The 25,087-nt window shown below is 33.5% G+C and overlaps 1 protein-coding gene across 1 annotated transcript in view; it reads left to right on the forward strand.

The window, feature by feature from the left end:
• Positions 1-23,937, forward strand: part of SLC35F5 (solute carrier family 35 member F5) — a 36,852-nt gene extending 12,915 nt beyond the window's left edge. The window contains exons 8-16 of the mRNA XM_004773363.3: positions 1,675-1,756; positions 2,415-2,502; positions 5,461-5,525; positions 7,741-7,845; positions 11,078-11,237; positions 15,697-15,787; positions 20,141-20,295; positions 20,799-20,892; positions 23,122-23,937. Of these exons, the coding sequence (XP_004773420.1) occupies positions 1,675-1,756; positions 2,415-2,502; positions 5,461-5,525; positions 7,741-7,845; positions 11,078-11,237; positions 15,697-15,787; positions 20,141-20,295; positions 20,799-20,874 (822 nt within the window). The 3' untranslated portion in view covers positions 20,875-20,892; positions 23,122-23,937. The remainder of the gene's footprint in view (positions 1-1,674; positions 1,757-2,414; positions 2,503-5,460; positions 5,526-7,740; positions 7,846-11,077; positions 11,238-15,696; positions 15,788-20,140; positions 20,296-20,798; positions 20,893-23,121) is intronic.
• The last annotated feature ends 1,150 nt before the right edge of the window (positions 23,938-25,087 follow it).

Genomic DNA, 25,087 nt, shown 5'->3' on the forward strand with positions numbered 1-25,087 from the left:
ATAGCTTTTTGGAAACCCAACTTAAGAGTGATAAGCTTTGATAAGGTTTAGAACAGTGCTGTTCAACAGAAATACAAGCCTCAAATGCAGGGGTCATAGGTATTTTTAAAATTTTCTACAATTAGAAAAACATTAATTAAATTTTTAAAATGTTTAAAAGAGAAATCAAGAGAAACAAGTGAAGTTAATTTTAATACTATGTTTTTTTTAACCCACTGTATGTAAAATACTTCAGTATGTTATCAATATAAAAATTATTGATGAGATAGTTTTTATTTTTTTAGTACTAAATATTCTAAACATTTCCTTTCTACTTCAGTTTCCATTTCATTTCAGTTTCAGTTATTATTTCAATTTTAGTCGCTAAACATTTCAATTCAGTCTAGCCACATTTCAGTTCTTTAGTAGCTACATGTAGCTAGTGGCTAGTTTATTGTGCAGTGCAGGGCAGGAGTTAATACTTCCTGTATTTGCCAGTCCTCCTTGAATATATTTTATCTCATGAGGGCTTATGATGTTTTAATTTTTCTCTGTAGAATATAATTTAGGTCATAAAATGTTTACCTAGAATATTTTTAATGATAATTTTAAAATAACTTACCACTCATGAAATAAATATATAAATTATTTGTGATGTATTATTTATTACTAAGTGGTTTCCTCAACTGTGGAATAGTGAAGGGAAACATTGTAAGGTTAATTTTTATTGGAAGGTAATTGGGATGGGTCTAATTTTGTCATGAGAGTGCCATGGGTTTGAGAACCAGAGAATGGGGAGAAGTGTAGGATAGGAAGATCTTTCTAGGAAGAGTTTCTAAATAATGATGTTTTCTTATGATTTTTGAATGACTGCTACCTGAATGATCTGTCTTTATTTCTTTATCGTGCATTAGCTGAGACCAGTGAGATTGTTTTGAAAATGAACACAGTATTTATGTGTTAAAGTGGTAAGGAAAGTGAGTCAAGAAAGCTAATTATCACCTTGTATCTATTGTCTGTTCTTGTAGATAGATCTCCCAAAGATAATTAAAAGCAGAATCTTCTACCTTTTTTCTAGCACTTCATATATGTTTGATATTGCTCATCTTAGCAACTGCTACCTCATTTTCTTATTTAGAAAGTCCAGTGAAGTTATCTGGGAAGTCGGAAGATTACAGGTGCCATCAAAATGACTTTGCTATAGTTTTACTCTGGCTTTTGCCTTGAGTACTGTGTAGACTAAATGGAATCTATTAAACTCAGCTATCTGCTACCTTTTAGTAATGCTCTAAGATCATATTTCTTTGTTGCTTCGTTGAAGTGTCTGTACATATTTTAATATTTGAGAACTTCTCCAAATTTAAATTTTGTTTAAATAAACTTTAGTAGAATGCTAGAAATTCTTGGATAAAGCAAATTTTAAAGTTGAGTTGATTCAGTTTTACCCTTATTTTTTAAAAAACTGAATGCTAATTTTAACAAACTGTTGTTAATTTCTTAAGGGACATTGAATAGCAAAGATCTTAAATCTAATTATAAATGCCCTCTTTTTAAGTCAGTGACTTTTCAATAGAAGACGACTTCTAGAAGCTCTTATGATAAAATATTTAGGGGGGTAAAAGAGGGACCTATAAATTATGACAGATATAAGCATGTCATTCATTAGGTTTCACTTTGTTTTCTTTTTTTTTTTAGTGGTTTCTGGCAAATTTGTCATATCAAGAAGCACTTTCAGACACACAAGTTGCTATAGTTAATATTTTGTCCTCAACTTCTGGTAAGAAACTTGTCTTTAAAATCTACATTATAAATTAAAATCTATTTCTGTTATATCTATCTATCTATATTTGGCTATATATATATTATATATACACTCTCTTTTTAATATATATATACACACACACATATACACATTTTTATCTTATAAATTATTACATTCATTCTGATGTACATTAGTGTGTTGTAACTATATAATATCGGTGATTTTATGCTGCAGCTTTGTGCTATTTATATTCCTTTGGTTATTTTACTTTTTTTTAATATAAAAACATTAAAGTTTTATAGGCTAGTTCTTTATATTATAGTCATTCCTTTCACATTCTTTCTGAAGATCTTTTTCTAGACCCTTTGACTAAATGTAATTGCTTATTTCAGAGCCATAATTTACCTTATGAAAGGTGTTTTATTTTAAAAAATTGAATTACCTTCCAAATCTGGGAGAGGAAAAGTATTTTTGAAGCTATAAAACTAACCTGAGCACATATGCTTGACTATGATGAGGTCATAATGTTACTCTGAGTGCCCAATTTCACTCTTTTACTAGTTTAAAGTAAACGGGGCTATATTGTTAAAATAAGCGTGGTTAAAATAAGCATGGTTTAGTTTAAAGGCTATTTTTGACAGTATTTAAACTGATGTATCTTTTTTCCTTGTAGGACTTTTTACCTTAATTCTTGCTGCAATGTTTCCAAGTAACAGTGGAGATAGATTTACTCTTTCTAAACTATTAGCTGTAATTTTAAGGTAAGAATATAGTGTAATAGCTAGTTAATTCTGCTTAAAAATGTAATGTTTAAAAAATTTCTGATAGTGACATAGGATAGTTTGTATTATAGTGTACTGTATAGGCAGAGAAAGATAAAAATAAAAGAAGGTTTTATATGGACAGCATGCTACTCAGCTTGTGTCACATCTTTGACTAGTTTTCTAGGTGTTCCTGGGGAGAGTAACTGGAGGGAGGGATCCCAAGGCGCTCCCATTCATGGGAGGACAGATGGTATAATACTATGTATTGTACTGGTGCTTACATTTAACTTAATGTGGCAGCTTGATCCTCATTATCTCCAAGTTCCTTTTTCCTTTTCCTAAAACAAGTTACCTTTTTGTTTTTGTTTTGGGTTTTACTTCTACTTCTGAAAGTCAAATATGCAGTCTTTCTTGATTGGCTCAGCCTCAAGTGATCTTTCAGTTATTTTCTATATAAATCATTTGGCAACTTTGCATTACTGTATATCATCAGTATCGTCAATAACTGTATTTAAGTCTTTTATTTTTATGTAACTTTGTGTTTGTCTTACTTTTCTGTGGATTATAAACCTTTAAAGGCCACTGCCTTGTTTTATACTTATTTTTGCCACCAACAGTTTAGCCTAGGGCTTTGCTTACCAGCAGTACTCAAAAAAGATGTGTCAGTTTGGTAAAGCTGTTGTTTTACTGAGGAAAAAAATCAGGAATCAGAGAAGGTAGTAGAATGATTTAATAGAGAAAGTAATGTTTCCTAGCTGTCAGAGCGGGGTTTGAATCAGAGCTTTGTTCTTTGTTTCTGTCAGTTCCCTTAAATTCTCCAAGAGGGTTCCTTATGTGAGAAAATGTTGATAGTATCTACTTTCCAGACTTGTTTTTAAGTTCAGAGGGAATGTATGTAAAAAATTATTATAATGGGGACTGAGGTACTCTTATTTTGATGTGTTTCTCCTTTATTGATATAATCATGGTAGTTTCCAAGGTTAGACTGGTTGACTAATTTACTATAACTAATTTATTATTTAGATTTTATGACCAATAGAAGTTTATCATATTGCATGATTGACTAATTGTTTTAGCCAAACGTATTTGTGTATTAGGGAAATGTGATAGATTTATATTGGGGAAGTAAATGAGGTTTTATTCAACTTTATTAAAAATTCATGCCAATTTTTAACTTTTCTTTTTACTGTATTAATATAAAGTTTTAAAAAAGAAGGAAATAGTTTTAAAATGTTGACTTTGTAAATTTTGACAGAGTTCATTAAAGTAGATCTAGAACTGGGGTCAGCAGTGTAAGGCTAGCTTGATTCCTATTTTCTTAAAGTTTTATTGGAATATCCGTTCTCATTTGTTGGCGTATTATTTATGGCTCCTTAAGCACCATAATGATAGTTCTGTTGCAACAGACTATATGGTCTGCAAACCGAAAATATTTACTGTTTGTTCCTTTGAGGAAGTTTGCTTGACCTGTGGTCTAGAAAAATTATTACTTAGAATATTTAATATATTTATTACATGTTCTTAATACTATATTGAACATTGATTATACTTTGTTTTGAAGTAGTCTTGTGCAATGAGATTCAGTTTCTGAGGTTATAAAAAGAATTTGACATAGCAACAATTTTGAAGGAAATCTGATAAGCTAAAAAGTCTCACATTATCAGTCTAGAGACAAAAAAGCGGGTGTTCCCCATCTAAGCTCTCTGGAATTCAGTCCTGTCTCCATCATTACTAGTTTTGTGGTTTGGGGCAAGTTTCTTGCCTCACTGTGTCACAGTTTCCTCACCTGTAAGTTGGGAATACTAGTGAGTTGTCTCAGAGGATTCTTACGAGTGTTAAATGAGTTAAACCTTTAAAAGTGCTAGCAACAGGGTCTGATGTATAGTAGGTGCTCAATATAGTTAGTCATTGTGATTATTATTATCTAAATGGAATTGAAACCTCTAGTTTCTAGGATGTTGTGGGTGCTCAATAAATAATAGTTGAATTTAAACAATGATTGTTTAACAGAAAATTAAAATATTTAATTGAGAGACACAAATACTTAATGTAAGCACTAGATTTGACTTAGGATGATATAATTCCATAAGGCAAAAAAAAATGTTTTTAATATTCCTTTCCTGTGTCACTTAGTTTTTTTGCATCAGTAGTTAAAGAATTAGAATGGCTTTTAAAAAAGTTAACACTATTTTATCTGCTTTAAAAATATGTACAATTACAAGAGCCATAGAAATAGACAATAGTTATAAGCTCCCTGAGAACAGGAACTACATCTGTTCTGTTTGCTCCTGTAACACAGTGATTAGCTCAGTAAATAATAACTTGAAAATTTTTTTCAGTAAATAACAACTGAGTGAATGAATGATCTCGGATTTCTCTACATCTTTAATTCAGCCTTTTATCATCCATTAATTAATTAATCATTTAAACATTTAAGGAGAATTTTACTGCTAATTTAGGTTTTATCAGTAGGCAAGATTTAGTGCTATTGCAAGATGTGCATGGATATACTATATGTATATCTTCAAAAAAAAGTTTGGAAGAGGGTAGACAAGTTGGTTAACTGAAAAGAGCAGGTAGCATAGGAAGTCAAAGTACTTACCTAGAAGCAGACTGGCTGAGTTTCAGTCCCAGCTATGTAATTTTGGTCAGGTTACTTTGTATATTTGTGCATTTGTTTTCTGAAGTGTAAAATGGTAATGGTAGTAGCAATAATACCTTTATTATAAAGTAATTTCTACATTTTGTGAGAATTAAATGAATACAAGTATAGCACTTATTCTGTCCTGTTCATATTGTTCGAATATTAATTAAATCACTAAATTCTTTGGCAGTTGTAGTTTTGCCCAGTTTTGAGAGTAGTCTAGATCACTTGTAAATAGTTTTTATCTTTATTATTATCCCTTTTTAAGGAGTTTATTGTTTTGCTCATCAGTAATCCTATTATTCCCATAGCATTGGAGGTGTTGTGCTGGTAAACTTGTCGGGGTCTGAAAAATCTGCTGGAAGAGATACAATAGGTAAGTATGTGACTCTGCATTCTTTTTGTTAAGAGTATACAAGAAAATTTTGTGCATGTCATTATGTCTTTATGTGCATGTGTGTGCAGACACACACATACAGAGGTCAGGCACTAACATGGTCTTTTTTTAACTTTTCCTTTGGAAATAATGTAAAAAATTTCAAAAATAGTTTACAGAATTTTCATATAGCCTTCACTCACATTCTCTGCTAACTATGTACATAACTGAAGTATAGTTATAAAAGTCAGGAATTAACATTGACTATCATATATATATATATGTATGTGTGTGTGTGTATATATATAAATATATATATATATTTTTTAAGATTATAGAGAGACAGGGCCTGGGGAGGGACAGAGGGAGAGGAAGGAAGGGAATCTGAGGCTCCATGCCCAATGCTGAGTCTGATGTGGGCTCAGTTTCACAACCGTAAGATCCTGACCTGAACCCAAACTGATATTATTATCCCTATGCAAATACTCTGCTGTTTAACCAACTGAGCTATCCAAGCACTCCAACATTGATTATAATTAAATTATCTGGTCTGTATGTATATCCTTTTTAACTCTCAGCATTTTTCCCACTAATGTCTGGTACAGTATCACTTGTTGCATTTAGTTTTCATGTCTCCTTAGTTTCCTTTAGTCTGGAACTGCCCCTCAGTCTTTTTTGGTGGTGGTGGTGGTGGTCTTTTATAACCTTAACACTTTTGAAGGATACTGTCTAGTTGTTTTGTGGAATGTTCCTCACTTTGGTTTGTGTGATACGTCTTTATGGTTAAATTTATGTTGTGTATTTTTGGTAAGAATACAATACAGTATTTTGGTAAGAATGCCATGGAAGTAATATTAGAATTGTCCTGATCCACATACCATATCAGAAGGCACATGGTGTTGTCCCGGTACTAGTGACTAGTTAATTTTAAGGTAGTGTATGCTAGGTTGCTCCAGTGTAAAGTTACACATTTTTTTCTTTGTAAGTAATAAGCATCTTGTGGGGAGATACATTGAGACTATGCAAATACTCTGTTTCTGTTACACTTATACTCACTAATTTTGTGATTCACTCATGTTTCTTGTCTAAAAATTTACTTCTAAGGTGAACACTCAGTTTTGATCCATTGTTTAGGTTAAGCAAAAGCAAAGATAATCAGAACCCATCTTAATGGTTTCCCTCTGGATACTTTGTTTAGACATTTGAAGTTCACTGAATGGAACGGTGCTTTCTAAATCATCTCTGGTCACTGCCCAGTGAGCCATGCCTTGAACTGTATCACCTCTTTCTCGGCCAGAGCTACTTTGTATATGTAAAACAATACACGTATTTGTTGTATATGTGTGAGATTTTTATTGATAGGCTTTCTTTTTGCTTTTTAAAAATGCTTTAGAATAATTTTTAAAAATAGATTTAATAAAACATTGGACTTTTGGATAATTAAAGTATTAAATGTGGTCACTTGCCAGACGGCACATTAATTTAGCTATTTTTAAGGACTTACCAAAATGTTTTTGAGAATGAGTTAATTATTCAGAGAACCAATATTTATTATGCCTATACTACCTTCTATTATGTTAGATATTTTAGAACAATAGAAAGTATAAGTAATGTGTTTGCAGTTTTCAAGGAGTTCTTGATTTTAATCATTAGATTTATAAAATGAAACCACTAGAGAATAAATAATCCTATACTAACCATGTAAGTATTAAGTGGTCTAAAATAGAAGACAAGGAGGATGGAAGTTCATGGAGGAGAGGGAGATGCTTTGTGGCAGAAGTGGGAATTTTAACTGGGCTTTGAAGATGGTAGTGGAATATGTAATAAAGATGATAGGTCACAGTGGGGAGGACTGTATAAGCAGTGGCTTAGAGATGGAAGGAAACATTGTTATGCCAGACAGTGTCAGGTGAAATTGTTTATGTAGGGGAAAATATGAAGTTGCGTTTCAGAATTTAGAAACAAAGTGTTGCTTATATGAGTTTTAATATTATATCATGCATGTTTGGCTAGATCATTGGATGTTTTTGCATGCATTTGTTCACTCGTTAAACTTCTTCCTCTACTCTTGAAGGGCATGAGGGAGGTGGGATTACTTTTATTTTTTCATATTTGTGTACTTCTTGAAATCACATCTGACACATAGGTTTTAAATAAGTGTGTGTTGAATGAGTTAATGAACAAATGCATTAATTCATTATGTTGATTTTTACAGGTTCCATTTGGTCTCTTGTTGGAGCTATGCTCTATGCTGTCTATATTGTTATGATTAAGAGAAAAGTAGACAGAGAAGACAAGTTGGATATTCCAATGTTCTTTGGTAAGAATATGTCTACCTGTGAGGCTACTTTCTTTGAATGATTAACTTAGGGTTTTGTTTTTGGAGGGAATAAAGAAGCCTTTCTCTTCTTCTCCATATAATTCTTTAAAACCATCAGATTTTAAAGATTATGAAGTCCAGTCTCAGTGTTTCTCTCATACCTTGCCCTGCATTATTTTGCACCTGTGATGGAATGCTCGTTTCCTCAGTGTGAGGTAAAGAAAGAAATTCCTCCTAATGCCTTTTTTGCTTTCATGTCTTTAGCCTTTGAATCAGATATTTTCTTCATTGCTATGATAGAATTACACTGTTTTAGGCATGTAAGAATATACTTGCTGTATTACACCTTTTGCTATTTTTGAATTGTTAGAAGCTTTAGATTGGAGAAACTGCTCCCAATTATATATATAATACCATTCTAGTCTATGTACTGTTCATTTAAAGTCAAGGGCCATTTAAAGGCTTACCACTGCACTTTAAGATATAGATTCTTTTATGATAAAGATTTTCAAATTACCCAATTGTAGTTTCTAGCATCAGTTCTTAATTTCGGTAAATAAAATACCTAATATGATTTATAAGCTCTTCCCTTGCCTTGTATTAGCTCAGTAAAAAACTTGTGCTCTCTGTTAGATATCTGTAGATGTCTTCCTAAAGATACCTGAGTATCACTAGATAAAAAAGCCTGGTGATGAAAGTTCGAAGTACAGCTAATAGGGAATCAGGAGACCAGGAATATGGCTGTTCTAATTTCATTTATTTCATACTCATCTGCAAAATGAGGAAATTGGACTGGATAAGTAGCTTTCAAACTGATTTGCAGAGGATCCTGTGAAGGGTGAGAGGAAGTAGAGTTGCACGCATGGTTCTGGTTCTTAGACTCTTTTGCTGCTTCAGCTAAAACAGTTCTGTTTTGGGGGCTTTTGCATTATAATTTAATTTGTAGAAAATATTTTTCTGCTAAAAAGTGTTTGAATATCTTCACCTGATGATTAACAGAAACAAAACATTTGGAAAGCTACCAGACCAAGTGATCATTCAAGTTTAAATATGGAATTCAATTAATATACCTTAAGTATGAAGGTAACTTTAGTGATGCCTTATTTTAGAGTCATAGAAAATTCCACTTGGAATGGAACAAAATGCTAATATTTTTTGAGTTGTTTTTTTTTAAGACTGACAATCTTCAGGAAAAATTGTTCAATTTATTGTTACTACAGTACACACAGTCATGTAACTTGATTGGTCTTCTTCATATATAATGTAACACAGTATTATTTTGACCTGGACCTTACAATAGGCAGGACAGAAAAGACATTAGGATTGGGTTGTGCAGGGTTCTTTAGGCATGGGGATAGAGCAGAGCATAACAGGGAACAATGTGTAGATCTATGTGATTGGACTAGAGGCTCACTTTAGGGAAGAATAGGAGGATACGCAGGCCAGATTCTGAAGAATCTGGAGAATAGGTGGAAGCAATTGGGACCTTTGTCTTTAGGTCTAAAGGTTGTTAATTTATGTGGGATTCTGTGGACTTAATTTAGCTCAGGGACCCCAAACTAGATTTGGTTTTTGGTAATGCCAAATTTTGGTGTTTTAATTACAGCTTTTTAATGTTGTGTAAGCTTGGTCCCTTTTGTATGTGTCATTTGATTTGTTTTTATTTTTATCGCTAGTTATCTTAAATTGGGTATCTTAGAAGCAGGATATGATTTCTCCCCCCCCCTCATTTACATTTATTTATTTATTATGTTAATCACAGGAATTTCTTGTGGGTGATTTATTGAGGGGCACTCTGCAGGGAAAACTGACAAGGAAGTAAGAAAAGCAGGATAGAGAATCAGAAAGAGCCATGTGGGCTCATGTATAACTGAGGTTTGGCCCAGTTTGGGGCATGTCGGGGCAACAGGAAGAGGGGAGGGTGAAGGAGCAGATAACACTTCAGGAGCGTGAAGAAGAAGGTACTCCTCAGAGACCTTCTGGGCTTGAGCCATTAGGATTTCAGCCATGAGCATGGCCTTGTGCATCCTTCATGAGTTAGTTGTGGGCTGTAGAGGGGGTGGGCTGATCAGGGTGGGAACTTCATGGGAAAGACAAGCTTGTTTGCTCTCCAAGACAGTTCTTCAGAGATGGTGGGTGGTTCTAAGTCCTTAGCAGCAAATAGAGAATGGACACTCCAGTCCTGTTTAGATTTAACTAGGCATCCTAAATTCTAGTTTATTATTTAGGAACAAATACAAAATACATATTTACTGTGATTTAAGTTTCTTTTAAGTAAGCTCTATAGTTACCTAATGGATCTATGATGTTCAACTGTAGAGGAAGTGCAATAAAAATTACTATAGAATTGTAAATTTTTCCTTTATAGTCTTTGTATTCACATGTAGTAACATTAAACTTACATTTCTTTAATAGTAATAGTTTACCTTTACTAACTTTTTATGCCAGGTACTGTGTTATATTGTATAAGTGTTTCATCTAATTTTCCCAGTAACCAAATTAAATGTGATTTTATGGTTATGGGTTGGAAAACTGAGGCTTAAGAGAGGTTTTGCATCTTGTATAAGGTTTACAGTACTGGTGAATGGTGGAGCTGGGATTGGAACTCAGGGCAGTCCGACTGCAGAGCACACACTTTTGCACTAAATGTTACAGCCTTCCTTTACAGATAGTCTGCATGTAGTTCATAAGTTGAGGAGCTGTTTGTGTATATATGTTATCTCACCAGTTAGCTTATGAGCTCCCTGGAAAGCAAGGACCAAGAATATATCTGGTTTGGAAACTTCTCCGTTATTCCCAGCAATAGCACAGGTGCTTTAAACATAAATATGTGTTAAATCAGAGAGCAGACTGTCTACTTCCCCATAATTAATTTGGGCTGCATATCCATACACACAGATATATCAGTTATTTCATTAAGTTTGAAGTAACTAACTTATTAGTAGCTAAGGTTAACAACCTTTCTTTTTGAATTAGTGGTTTATTCTGTAGTAGTTGCTCTGTGCAGCGTGAATAGTGGAATCTTGAAGACTCAGTGACCACAGTTGCTAGTACAGTTTTTTCCGATGTTGAGCTGCCCATATGTCTGACTGAGAGAAAGAGAAGTTCCAGTTAAGGAAACCTGTTGGAGCTCTTTGTGCAAAATCTAATGTTTTCTAATTACAGCATTATAAGTTTGAAAAACTTAAATGAATCTCAGTTACTAACTGTTGTCTCTTTTATACATATTTAGGTTTTGTAGGTCTGTTTAATCTGCTGCTCTTATGGCCAGGTTTCTTTTTACTTCATTATACTGGATTTGAGGACTTTGAGTTCCCCAATAAAGTAGTATTAATGTGCATTATCATTAACGGCCTTATTGGAACAGTTCTCTCAGAGTTCCTGTGGTTGTGGTATGTACTATTTATACCCTATGATTTATTAGATACCAGCTCATGGACTTTTGGATAGTTTAAGCATTTGTTTTCTTTTGTCTTCTGATGGCTTCTTCTGTGCACCTTCTCCCCCTACACACTTCACACTTTAATAAATTAACTCCACTAGAGCAGGAACTTTGTTTTTTAACTTCTGTACACTGACTGTATAGAGTAATACCTTATACGTAGAAGGAGCTCAATAAATATTTGTTGAATACATATTTGAATGAATGAATGCATATAAATGATCTAAATTTATAGAAGTGTTTTAAAAGTAGAATGTTATATAGATGAAAGGTGTCATTATCTAATGGAGGTTTATATTCTGAATATGAATAACATGAGTTCTGAGTGAGAATCTAGGGAACTTAAGAGACTTTGGAATGGTTGTTCATAGACTTTTTTTGTTTTATTCTTAGCACTTTTCATATAAGTGAGCTAGATATGTAACCCTGATTAATTTGAGATGTTAACATGTTTTGAAATGTTGTATCAAATATATTGATGTGTGGTAATGACCCTAAAATAGTTTGAAGACAATATCATGTATGGAATTTAAGAAATCTTTCAAATACAGAGCTTTAAAGTTAGTCATGTTACTATCTAATAGGAACCGAAAAAACACCACAAATTGTACTCTTAAGCTTCTAAATGGATTTTACGATACACAAATTAAGACCACTGACTAGTTATCCCTTGCAAAAGACTGAGACAAAATAGCCTTTTCCATGAAGACTTCCTTAATGCTCTACCTGTACTTTTCCCTCTCCTCAATTAGCGAAATTACGGTTTTCTTGATATTCTTCCACGCTTACTCCCTTTCACGTAGCACTTAAAGATAGACTTTATTTTATAGTTAATTTATGTCCTTAAGTTTTCTTTACTGATCTAAAACACTTTGATATCAGAATCCATTTATTCATTCAATCTTCCATCTTTCATTATGTGTATTTTATGTGCTATTTTTTTAAGCCAAGAGATTTACATATTTTATTTTCTGTATTAATATATATTGTATACTCTCTCATCCTATTGCTTCTTTGCTATCAATTTTGGTATTTCTTTTGTTCTCTGGTTTCTCTTGCCTCTCTCTACTCTTGATTCTGAACAGATAGAACTACTTATTGGTAGTTTTTTGATTGAACTCTGTTGAATCATGAGGGATTGTTGATATTCCATCATTTTTTACTACAGTTTAATTATGTACTCACTGTATTTTAATACAGGTTCATGTTTTCTAGGAATTTTAGTTTAAATTAGATAATTTCAAGGCAAAGTAATAGATTTGAAAGCAATTATTAAATTTTTCTTTGGATGTTAGACTAGAGAAGGGTTAAGTATGATGCCTATTACATTATTACATTAAGACTCATAATAAACAGATTATGTAACTACAAATATTAAAATGCTCATTCTTTATTGAGAGCTCCAGTTTTAATTAAACATACAGTAGAGAGTTTTATTATGTTTAGCAGAATTTAATATAGGCTTTAGGGGATGATCAAGTAGGAGTTGTGACATGTAGTCTCTCTATGTGAGCTTTTTTTTGCTCCTTTAGAAAACTTTACATTTAAATAAATAACATGTTTTAGAATTTTTTAAATTTAACTTTTTTAGAATGAAAAGAATAATACGTACAAAAGTTTACAAAAGGATATACAATGAAAAGGAAATGTTTTCTCTCTTTCACTTTAAATCTCCATTCCTTTTTCCCAGAGGCAACCATTATTAACTTCTAAACCTTCTACAAAATTTTTTACCCATGTAGAAGTGTGTATCAGTCTCCTGATCCACCCCCAATCTGTCTTACTTTTAACACACAAATGAGGACTTGCTGTGGATATTGTTTTGTACTTGCTTTTTTTCCCTGATTGTTTTGTAAATCTTTACATATCAGCAGTTAGGTTCAATTCATTTTTTAAAACCTATGTAGTGTTCTAGTATATTATGTTCCAATCCATTATGTTACATACCAGCTAGAATATAATGTGTTTTACCTGTTCCTTATATCAGCAGTTAGGTTCAATTCATTTTTTAAAGCCTACGTAGTATTCTAGTATATTATGTTCCAATCCATTATGTTACATACCAGGTAGAATATAATGTGTTTTACCTGTTCCTTATTGGTAGACATTTTAAGTTCCCAGTGCTTTGCTTTGTAAATAAAGTAGCATTGAATATCCTCCTGTTTATCTTTGCATGTATACTTAAGTAAGCTGCAGGTTAAATGCCTGTAATTGGAAAAGACTAAGTCAGTCATACGGATTTTAGATTTTGATAGAGAATTGCATTATCAATCCCCATGGAGGGAACACTATTTATTTTCCCAAATGTGTATATGAGTATGTATTGTTGAATGATAAATTGGACATTCATAGTCTTATATTATGATAAAAGCTATGTTTATCCTTACCTAGAATGGATTTTTCAGGATCTCAAGAAAGTTTATTTTTCATATATACTTTGACACTCGAGTGATTAAGAGTACTAATGGTAACGGCTCAGTAGCAGCAAACCAATCAGTAATGAAACAAACACATCCCTTAAATTCTGGGTGTTCTTGGCAACCGAACAAGTTTAAGAAGCTTATCTCTATATATTTTACATCTTTTTTTTTTTTCTTAAAGATTTTATTTATTTATTTGACAGACAGAGATCACAGGTAGGCAGAGAGGCAGGCAGAGAGAGAGAGGGGGAAGCAGGCTCCCCGCTGAGCAAAGAGCCCGATGTGGGGCTCGATCCCAGAACCCTGGGATCATGACCTGAGCTGAAGGCAGAGGCTGTAACCCACTGAGCCACCCAGGTGCCCCTTACATCTTTTTAAATCATAAGAAAATATACATTTAAATCAACTCATAATCTGCATGTAGGATGATTCCCTTTTTTTGGCGGGGGGGGGGATCAGGGTTATTATTGTATGTTTAACTATAAAAAGAACAGTAAACTTCATCTTACATAATCCAAGTGCTGAGTAGTAAACTACAGATTTCAAAGTGTGGTTGTGAGCTTTTTTTTTTGTAAATTTAAAGATACAGAATTGTCACTGATTTTTTTATTTAAAACAAACAAACAAACTGAGGTGCATTGTTAAGCCCAAATCCTGTACCATTTGTATAGATGTTGAATGATAGTACCTAGTTCTTTGTCTCAGCATTTCCTAAAGTAAGTCCCTGAAATGATAATAGATGACAAAAGGATTCAGCCATCAGCTAAATTGGGAAAAGCTGGTGTAAGTCAAACAGTTTTCTTGTTAATACTTTGTTTCAGATTCTTCATGATTGTACTTTGTGTTATAAATCTCTAAAAACATATGCCACATTAAAAATTTTTTTGACCTCTTGAACTGTCTTTTCACAGAGCAGCTCATGTGTGGTAGGAACTACTAGTGCTTGAGTTCTCTTTACTACAGTGATAAGAACTGATGGTATAGCCTCTGTTGAAATGTTGAGTGACACTTTATCAAGAGATAGGCTTTTTTGCAGGACAGTATTAATTTTGTCATATACTGAGCTAGAATTTAGTAGTTTAGAATTTCTGTGAATCTCTTAATTATATACATTATGGTTTTATCTTGGCTTATAATTAATTAATCTATCTATCTATCTATCTTTCTTTCTTTCTTTCCGTAAGTAACCTCTGCCTGCAATGTGGGGCTCAAACTCATGACCCTGAGAGCAGGAATGCTCTCAGCCAGGCACCCCTATTTTCTTTTTATACATCCACATTATTAGTCTGTATAAATGGCTTACCTATTCGGTATAATGCTTCCTTTCATTTTTTCCCTTCAACTAAATAAAACTTTCCAGAGTGGTAATTCAAAATTTGATACCAACATTGAAAATTCAAGGTGAAAAGAAAATGAAGAACTTATATTTTGGTTAGAACAATTACCACAAAAAAGGAAAACAGGAAGGAAGTATACTTTAAAAATTATCAGCTCTTTTCATTGCTAACCCAAACCAAAAGAGCAACACAAATCTGAAGACTATTTTAATTTTCATGAGAGTGAGATATTTTTGCTTTGCTGACAGACTCGTAAGTTGGGCTATCTACTTTCTTAAAAGTCTGTGTTGTGAAGTAATATCCTGAAGTTTAATTAAGCTATTTTCTTTGTTAGCTAGGTATTACAAAACTATAAGAGTTCTTTTGACAGTTGTATAAAAAATGTTAGTGAAATAGAAGCTGTACATCCAATGTTGAATAGTATGTGTAAGCAAATTTTGAAAATAGTATGAAATACTTGAAAATTTTATTCTTATATATTTGGATTTTTTAATATTTGAAGGTAAACTTTAAAAAATCATCCTAGTTGCTTTATGGCTTCTCAATCTGCCCTAAGCTTTTGTCTTTATTCCTGATATTTCATGCCTATATTTTCTTTGGTGGTTTTACTTTTTTCATATGGAAATGTTTATTTTCTTTTTTTCCTTTTTAGGGGCTGCTTTCTTACCTCATCATTGATAGGCACACTTGCACTAAGCCTTACAATACCTCTGTCCATAATAGCTGACATGTGTATGCAAAAGGTAAGGCAAACTGTTCATTAAATATTTTAGATGAATTTTTTTTGAGAGAAAGTGCACAAGAGAGCATGAGTGGGAAAGAGAGGCAGAGGAGAGAGAATCTCAAGCAGACTCCCTGCTGAGAGCAGGGAGCCCCTTTGGGACTCAAGCTCATGACACTGACATCGTGACCTGAGCTGAAATAAAAAATCTGACACTTAACCAACTGAGTCACCCAGGTAACCCCCATTTTAGATGGATTTTTCAAATGGAGTAGTGAAGTGAAAGTTAGGACATATGATTAAATTATAAGCCATACAACCATGATTAATAGTTGGTGCCTGCTCTGCCTCTCTAAGGTGCTTTACTATATAGAGATATAAAAAGTACCAAAGAAATGGATAATCTCATACATTTTTAACTTTTATTTTTTCTTAATTTCTAAGTTAAGGACAATATCTTAAATATAGTTCTGGTCCAGTTTGGGAGCTGGTTATTCCACATTTTGTTGGTAAGTCAGTGGTATAGAATAGGGAATGGGATATATTTTATTATATAAGTAGTAGTATTTTGATTCCTAAGATAAATTCCAAAGATTCCTTAATACTGCAGTAACATTATAGATATGAGCAACATAGAATTATGTTTCTCAGCAAATGCTCATTTCTGTCAGGACTCAGGAGGGCAGGTGCTCTGTCCCTCTTCTGTGATGTCCTGGTATGGATGCAGGGATTTTTATGGCAAACATTGGCAATGGTAACATCACAAAAAAGAGAATCTCTCCCCACAGCATGAAGCAAGGAATTTCTTTACTGCTTCTAGGAGTAACAAGGAGAAAAGAGGCATAGTATATATAGTACTAAAAGATGTAGTGTAGTCATTTATCACTCAGTTCAAAGTTTACAAACTTTGTTTTTTTGTTTTTTGTTTTGTTGTTGTTGTTTTTTAAAGATCTTATTTATTTGATAGAGAGATCACAAGTAGGCAGAGAGGCAGGCAGAGAGGGGGAAGCAGGCTCCCCAGTAAGCAGAGAGCCCGATGTGGGGCTCGATCCCAGGATGCTGAGATCATGACTGGAGCCGAAGGGAGAGGCTTTAACCCACTGAGCCACCCAAGTGCCCCTGATTTTTTGTTTTTGTTTTTTTTTAAAGATTTTATTTATTTATTTGACAGAGATCACAAATAGGCAGAGAGGCAGGCAGAGAGAGAGAGGGGGAAGCAGGCTCCTCACCGAGCAGGGAGCCCGATGCAGGGCTCAGTCCCAGGACCCTGGGATCATGACCTGAGCCAAAGGCAGAAGCTTTAACCCACTGAGCCACCCAGGCGCCCATTGTTTTGTTTTTTTAAGAGAGAAAGAGTATGAGCAGGAAGAGGCAGAGAGAGAGAATCTTAAGTAGGTTCCATGCCCAACTGGAGCCTAACACAGGGCTTGATCTCAACACAGGGCTCAGTAACACACCCCTGATATCATGATCTGAGCCAAAATCAAGAGTCGGATGCTTAACTGACTGACCCCCCCAGGCTCCCCTGAACTCCCAAGTATTAAGTAATAAAATGGTGTGTGTGTGTGTGTGCACGCGTGCTTTGGTTTAATAAAATTTGAAGAGGAAATACTTAAAAGCCCAAAGGCTTATAATATATTGAAGTTAGAATCAGATTTTAAAGTGATTTTTCTTTAGATCTTTGTGCAGTTCATAGGATAAATGCAAAATATTCCAAGTGATATATATTCTAAACAATTCTGTGCTGTTATTTACTTTGTTTCATGACTCAGTGAATTCTTATTTATTTGTCATGGTTAAAAACAGCTTCTCCTTAGCTGAGAATTATCTTATGTACCATGAATTTTAAAAGAATGTGAATATTATAAAATGTACATAACACTAAAGTTACACATCATTAGGTTCTTTACAGATTTGAATAATAGTGAGATCCTTCCACATCTCAGGATCTTGAATATCAACCAAACTTGCTCTAGTGAAACTGGGGAAGTATTGTTATTAGAGGATTTTGGTAGACTACTATGTAAATGAATTTTTCTGTACTATATTTTGAAAACATCAGCTTTTGCAGATTTGAAAAATAAAAATTGAAGGTTAATTTTAGGATTAAAAAAGAACTGTCACAGGGGACCTAATTTTATTAAATGATTATGTAATTTGTTTAATCAAATACTTCAAGATAGGACAAAACAGAAGAAAAGGGAAAATGAAAATAAATAAACAAATAATTGTTTGCATAATTAGAAAAACATAACCAGTCCTTTCTTGATTGTCTTCACACCTAGAATTAGCCAGTTAAATGAGTAGGGGGTGGGCCTTTTGGTGCATGGGAATTGAGGGTAAGAGGATACCTTCTAGAAAAAGTGGCAGGGTGTGTCCCAGAGCTGTAGAAACAGGAGGGACTTCTGGATGGCTCAGTCCGTTTACATTTTAGCTTCCTTAGGTTCAGGTCATGATCCAGGTCCTGAGATTCAGCCTGGTCTCAGGGACCCTGCTTAGCTACCTCTCCCTCTGCTCCTCCCCTGCTCATGCTCTCTGTCTCTCTCTTATGTAAACCAGGAGGAAAAAAAATAAATAAATAAAAAACAGGAAAATCTACTTTCACGGGGTTTTTGATTTTCATAGCCAACTGTATTTATATATAGTTTCTGAAATTAGCAGTTATCAATATCTTTTATCATGCCTAAAATAAATCATTACCTATTTAATTGGTATTTTGTGTAATAGGAAGCATCTCTGATTGTATTCAGATTTGTATTCACATATATTCAGGTTTTTAGATATTTTTTATAATGTAGACAATATTTTGTTATAATAAATGTCTTCATGTGAAAAATTGTCTTCATAGCTTGTTGGGAATCAAATTATAAGTTTTTTATTATGTGGCGACATAAATAACTTGCGTTGTTACAAGGGAACTTGGTCTTTAAAAGTCAACTAGGGTTTTACCTACCTTACAAAGTTTGCTTTTACTCAGTTATAAAATAGGCTGAATATTTATGAAGCCACTCTTATCAATTCTGTCTACATTTTTAACTCATTAGTCTTCAGTTTTCATACTTTTTCTGGTCTGGGGTCATATAAGTGTATCATGGTTTTTCTTGATTATGTATATTCTTGCAAATATTCCTGGAATATGTTATAACAGTAATTTGATAACAGCATGAAGGCTTTTTAGTTTCTCTTACTGAATGCTCTTTTCCGGGTCTTAGACTGAAAGCCCATGTGTGTATCAGTCAAGCAGGACATGCAATGTAAAAGTTGTCAGTGATTATTCTTGTGTTATGCATTGTGAGTCCCTCATAAAAAATATTCTCATAAAACCCCATTACTCTGACTAATGGTCCTATGAAATGAAGTAGTATCCACCAGAGGGAGTCTTGCCTGTGATCCTAAACCTCACTTTTTTTTTTTTTTTTTTTTTTTTTTTTTAACACTTAAAGAGGGCAAACACAGTTTTTCTGATCTATTTTAAAGACAGGAGTTACTATTTTCATCATTATTTGAAGGAGATCACACCAGTGGGTTGCAGTAAGTCTCAGTCAGTGCAGCCTTCTTTGACAATTTTTTTGATCTTTGTTGTATCTAGATGGCGTTTCTTCACTTTATGGCATCTCATTATTTTTAATTTTCTTGAGAACCCTGATAAGATGATGTACTGGGGGCTTAGCTTTGATGATATCTGAGGGGCTTTTCATCAGCTCTGCTTGCTGCTTGTCTTTTCTGGCTCACATTTTAGTAAAAGTATTCCTATTTGTCATCTTTATTTTACTTAGCCATGATTTCCTTTTGAAATTTTTCATTTGTTACTACAGAAACAAACTAGTTTTAAGAGTCAGGATTAGAATTTTTTGCAAATTGTTAATAAAAGGTTTGCAAAAGTTGCACTTAAGTGTTTATCTGTTTTTGGTGCCATCTTTAAGACACTGTCACATAGCACAACATATCCCAGCATACTGTAACGTAGTTTTTAAAAATGTGAGTTTTTGAAGGTGACTTTAGACACTGAAGGGGAGGATCTACTTGAAAGTCAGCAGTAATCAGTTAAAAAAAAAGAAAAAGGGCATCATGATGTAGAAGACAAAGTTTAACGTTTTGTAATTCCGCTCCCGGATGTATTACACTTAATAAATGAAAAGTGTGCCTTCTGGCTTTCCTTTAGACCCTTTCCCAAACAGGACATAATTTTGTTGGTAATTTAAGCAAGAATCATACGTTGATTTCTGAATCCTCATACTTAATAACATACTGTCAGTGCTTAGTATTCTTGGTGTTTTAAATTATTCCTGCAAATTTTCATAAATGGAAAACTTATATTAAAGGAGAAAATTATCTTAATGATAATTTTGGGTTTTTTTTTTGTTTTTATTTTTAGGTGCAGTTTTCTTGGTTATTTTTTGCAGGCGCTATCCCTGTATTTTTCTCATTTTTTATTGTGACTCTCTTATGCCATTATAATAATTGGGATCCTGTGATGGTGGGAATCAGAAGAATTTTTGCCTTTATATGCAGAAAACATCGAATTCAGAGGTAGGTTTGGTTCTAATATAAGTTTTCAAAAAGATATTCCTTGCTAAATAAACTGGAAATCATATGCTGGCCTAGTATGAAGGATTATTGAAAGATTATTGTTTATATATGTATTATGTCAGGTAAAATAAGTTGTTGAGATACTTTGGGTGGTAAGATAGTTTCTTCACAACTACTTTTAAAAAATGTTTTGATTTACAGGTAAAACCTAAGTGCTTATTGTTTTGGTGTAATGAATTTAAACGTAGAAAAAGTGTTCACTGGTGTGAATAAGATTTATAATAAAACATGATAACACTGCCTCAGATTTTTTCATTTTTTTCTTTTTTAAAAGATTTTTATTTTTGCATCATACTATAATCAGAACTTGTGGCAAGTTGTTGAGAAATCTTGCCCTAATTTTAGTTCTGATCTCACAGCATCAAACAATGGAATAGATAATTTTTAAGAGCTCTTTTCAGTTTTAAAGCTTTCCTTAACTATTACCATAATTTTTTTTTAAGGGTTCCTGAAGACAGTGAACAGTGCGAGAGTCTCATTCCTATGCATGGTGTTTCTCAGGAGGATGGAGCTAGTTAGCTGTTGTCTGTAGTCCAGGTTTGTATAAGCTTCTTTATTCCTATAATGCTCAAATACAGAATTGGTTTTCCGTAATTAGCTTTTTCAGGGAAGCATAGTCTAGAAGGTAAAAGACGAGCTCTAGAGTCACACTGCCCGGGTTCCAATTCTAGCTTCTCCATGTACTTAGCTGTGTGATCTTATGCAAGGTTATTAACCTGTCTGTGCCTCAGTTTTCTTATTTGTGGAATGGGGTTACAGTGGTCCCTCTCTCATTAGATTATTGCAAGTATTAAATACTTGGTAAGTTGAAACTATGCAAATGAAGTGATCCAACGTTTAACTATTACTTTTATTCATACTAAGAATATCTTTTTATGTAACAGTACACTTTAGAAAGATATTTTTCCTGTAGTATAAAAGTAAAAAAAAAAGGTATTATTTTGGTGTATATCCAGTCTTTTCTCTATACATGTGTGTGTGTTTTCCCTAACTAGCATAGTGTATATCCTGATTGGCTAGGATTTTTCACTTACTGTTTCAAGAACATTTCTCCATTCCTAAAAAATTTTAAGAAATACTATCTTTCCTTATATTTATGACATGAAAAATGAGTACATGATATTTTATGTATTTTTATGTATTTTTATCTTTCACTGAATGAATGCCTGAAATACATCCAACATACATTTTTGGCATGTATAAAAGTGATTATATATTCATTTAGAGTGAGAGTGAGAAATCACAGTAAATTATTGAAATTTGAGAGCTTCAGGTCCCTTTTATATTGAAATGTTTCCTGATTGCACTGAGCTTCCCTGGCTCACCTAGAACACTGAACAGCTACTGTCAACTCCCTGCACTCAAATTGGACTTTGAAGCTTAATTGTTATTGTCTTCATGGTAAATTTACCTCTGACCTAGGGCTAATTGTCTTGGTTCTGGGTTTCTTTGGTCAACCAGTTTTTTATTCTAGCTTTTATTGTTATGATGGTTATACATGCACATAGTTCACAGAGTTAGAATTCTACAAGATTTCTTGTACAAAGCAGTTGCCACCCACTCTGTACTGCCTGTTCTGCTTTCGCTCTTGTCCTACTCTGAGGAATCACTTTAAACTCGTAGTCTCTTGTTTTGATCCCTACTTCCTGCTTTCCCACCCATGCCACACACAGTCTCTCTAAGTATCCTGCTTATACTTTTATTTCTTGATTTCTCCATTTTAGGCATCATCAGTCTATTTTCCCACTTTGGTAGATGAGGATAGATTACTTTCAAGTTTCCCCCTCCTTTGTCTCCACCCAATTTACCTGCCTTCTCACCTCCTGATCTCAGTGTAGTTATTGTATAATTCTGGATAGATCTATAAGCAGTGTTTACAATGTTATGATTATATAAGTGTTATTCGGGTAACTGAGTCATGTTGGATTGTGCCTGGCATTTCCCCAGTCCAGAGACCCTCTATTTACTCCTTATAGAAAATAAACCTCACATCTTCTCCTGGGTTGGAGAAGAGGCACTTGACAAGCTGTGAAAAGTTAGGCAGGGTAACTGAATGTGTAGCTTTTTCTAAAAACCAAGCTAATTTTCTTGTTCTTTGGTGTTCCTTCACCCCTCTTTTTAGAGAGATCTGGCTGGCTGTTGTTTTCTTGTCTCTGCTCTGCTCTTTGTTCATGTGATTTATTCCTTAAAAAAAAAAAATCCCTTTATTGTTCGTCTCCTGAGCTTTTGGGGACAGAGTGGAACTAAATATGTTTACTTGCCATCTTCAAGCTAAAAAAAAAAAATCCATACAGTTATTCTTTAAAGCGTTTTAGTACTGTAATTTATGCACGCTCTCCCTAGTATGCTGTTCATTATTCCCACGTTCACACTCATGCCCACCCCCACCCAGGCAAGGATTCAGTATTTTTGGAAGTGAGAGTTGGATAAAGGGGAGATTGTGAAGATGGACTGCAGTAGTGTTTAAAGGACAGGTGTGGCAGGAGTCTTGTCTCCATGGGGTAATGATGGGGTATGCCATGAATAAAACTGTTACTATGCTGTCTTACTAAGCAGTGTTGGCTGTCAGCCTTCAACAGTAGTATGGAACTTCCTTCTGTGAGTTCTTAGTACTCACCTCCAGTTCCAGGTTCCAGTTATTAAGTACATAAACTGTGTTTGATATATATTTCAATGTTAAGATAATTTGCTTTTTGCAGTAACTAGAAAATTAAAGCTGTGACGGTTATAAACTAATGACGATTTTATGTTTGTTTTTATTTTTAGCTTGATAATGGAACATTATGCAGCAAAGAGACAATCTCTGGCAAGTTTTTGTAGAAAATGTTTCAGTGCCTAGTCTGAAAAATAACAGTTTCAGTTGTTTGGAACTCTAAAATATATTTTCCTCATATCGGTTTTCTTCATTTCATAATGAAGTACTTTGCTATGTAGCTGTGTACATATCACTACAGTTATAGGAAGTTCCAATCCACAGTCCCTCTAAAGGACCAACCTGCCTTACACATCTCAAGGAATTCAGCTGATGAAATAATTTGACTAATCAAGGAATAGAATTCTAATGTTCTGGACACTTTATTTTCACATATTATTTGTTAAATGCTGGCCTATATTATGAAAATGTTTTCAAGAAATCATTTAAGTATATAGATCAGTATTTCTTAACAGATAAAGTGATGAAGTAAGCTGCCTATAATAGGTACGGATTATATTTTTGAGTTTAGTAGAATATTGCAAATTAACAACACAGAAAAAATGCTTAATTTTATGCAAGTGTGTCCATGTTAATTTAGTGGGACTTTAAAGATCACACTACATAAACTGTATTATCCTTTCCTAGCATTAGGTGCCTTGTATTTTAAATCTGTGACAAACTATGACAAATTTTTAAAGGGGAAATATTATTGTAAAATGAAGAGTTAAGTATTTCTAAAGGCTCTATTGCTGTAAATTTAATGGTTAAAGCTCTGCTTAATTTAGAGTTTTGAAGAAATATTCTGTCTTCAATTAAGACATTTTCATAATGGAATGATTTAAATTGAAGTGATAAAGAGTATTATTAAAATAAAATGTTTATATATATGTATTTGTGTATGACAGATCTATTAATTGGTTTCTGATTATTTTTCATATATAAATGTGCCCAATTACTCCAGACCTGGATGCCTCTACTTTTCCTAAATAAATAATTAATGACTAAAATACCAAAGAAGGCAAAAAAAGGTTCTACTTTAAAAATTTCATTTGAATTTTTCCTCTACCAAGCTTCAATATAAAGTACTCTTAATTACAACTCTTATTAAACTTAGGTTTTATGGTGTACTTCTTGTGCAACTGCCCCTGTTCACTGTGGAACATCAGTGGATGAACATGTCTCAGGATTCATCTAGACCCATTTCCTTTTCAAGTCGTGTGAGAATAGTTCATTTCTCTTCAAAGTTTCTTAACAGTTCTGACTTTTAAAATTCCCTCTACAGTATTTAGCTTCAGTTCATCTTATTCACAATCTTAAAGTTGCTTTGGTGTTACCATGAGTTGAAAATGGAATTTAGCCATCTTTTTGCTTGTCCTGAGAACTTTCGTGTTAAAAGATTGTTTATGATACTCTGTTTAAAAAACAAACAGCTCTTCTCCTATTTGGTGCAAGCAGTAATTCTTATTAAGCTGAAATTAATACTGATTTTGTTACCTTGAGTGGGAAAAGGCATGTAAAAAGTGCAATTCTAATGAATTTTTTTTTTTTTAAAGAACTTAAGTAACATTTCAATTCCTCAAAGACTAATTTCAGTTGTGGTTTATTATCTAGATACCTTTACTTCCTGTTTGTGCTGTTCGACAGCTCACCAATACCTTCAGCAAGTTTCAAGCTAAGATAGCTGAAACAGTAAAGGCAGAATTCAACTTTTAAATTATTCTGCAAAAATGGTAGGAGATGAGGTTGAACTTAGAGACTTTTGGTTGGTCATGTGCTCTGTGTTCACGTGTCATACAGACCCGGTGTTGTCACTCAGGACTCATTCAGCTTGGTTAACATGCTGGATGGATCATGCAGAGGACTTCCTCCACCAGGCTGCTGGGACTTTTTGTTGGTTTGTCTTTGTGTTTGTGTGTATGTGTGTGTTTAAGAACAACCTCTGTAGAAGAAAGCATCATTAAATCGGTTAACTGCAAGTATGAATTATTGCTGCTTTGCTTACCTACCTATTATCTTTTCTCCCAGGTTTTATTTGTC

Source organism: Mustela putorius, unplaced genomic scaffold (assembly GCF_011764305.1).
Source record: "Mustela putorius furo isolate JIRA1106 unplaced genomic scaffold, ASM1176430v1.1 tig00003867_pilon_pilon_pilon, whole genome shotgun sequence".
Lineage (NCBI taxonomy): Eukaryota > Metazoa > Chordata > Mammalia > Carnivora > Mustelidae > Mustela > Mustela putorius.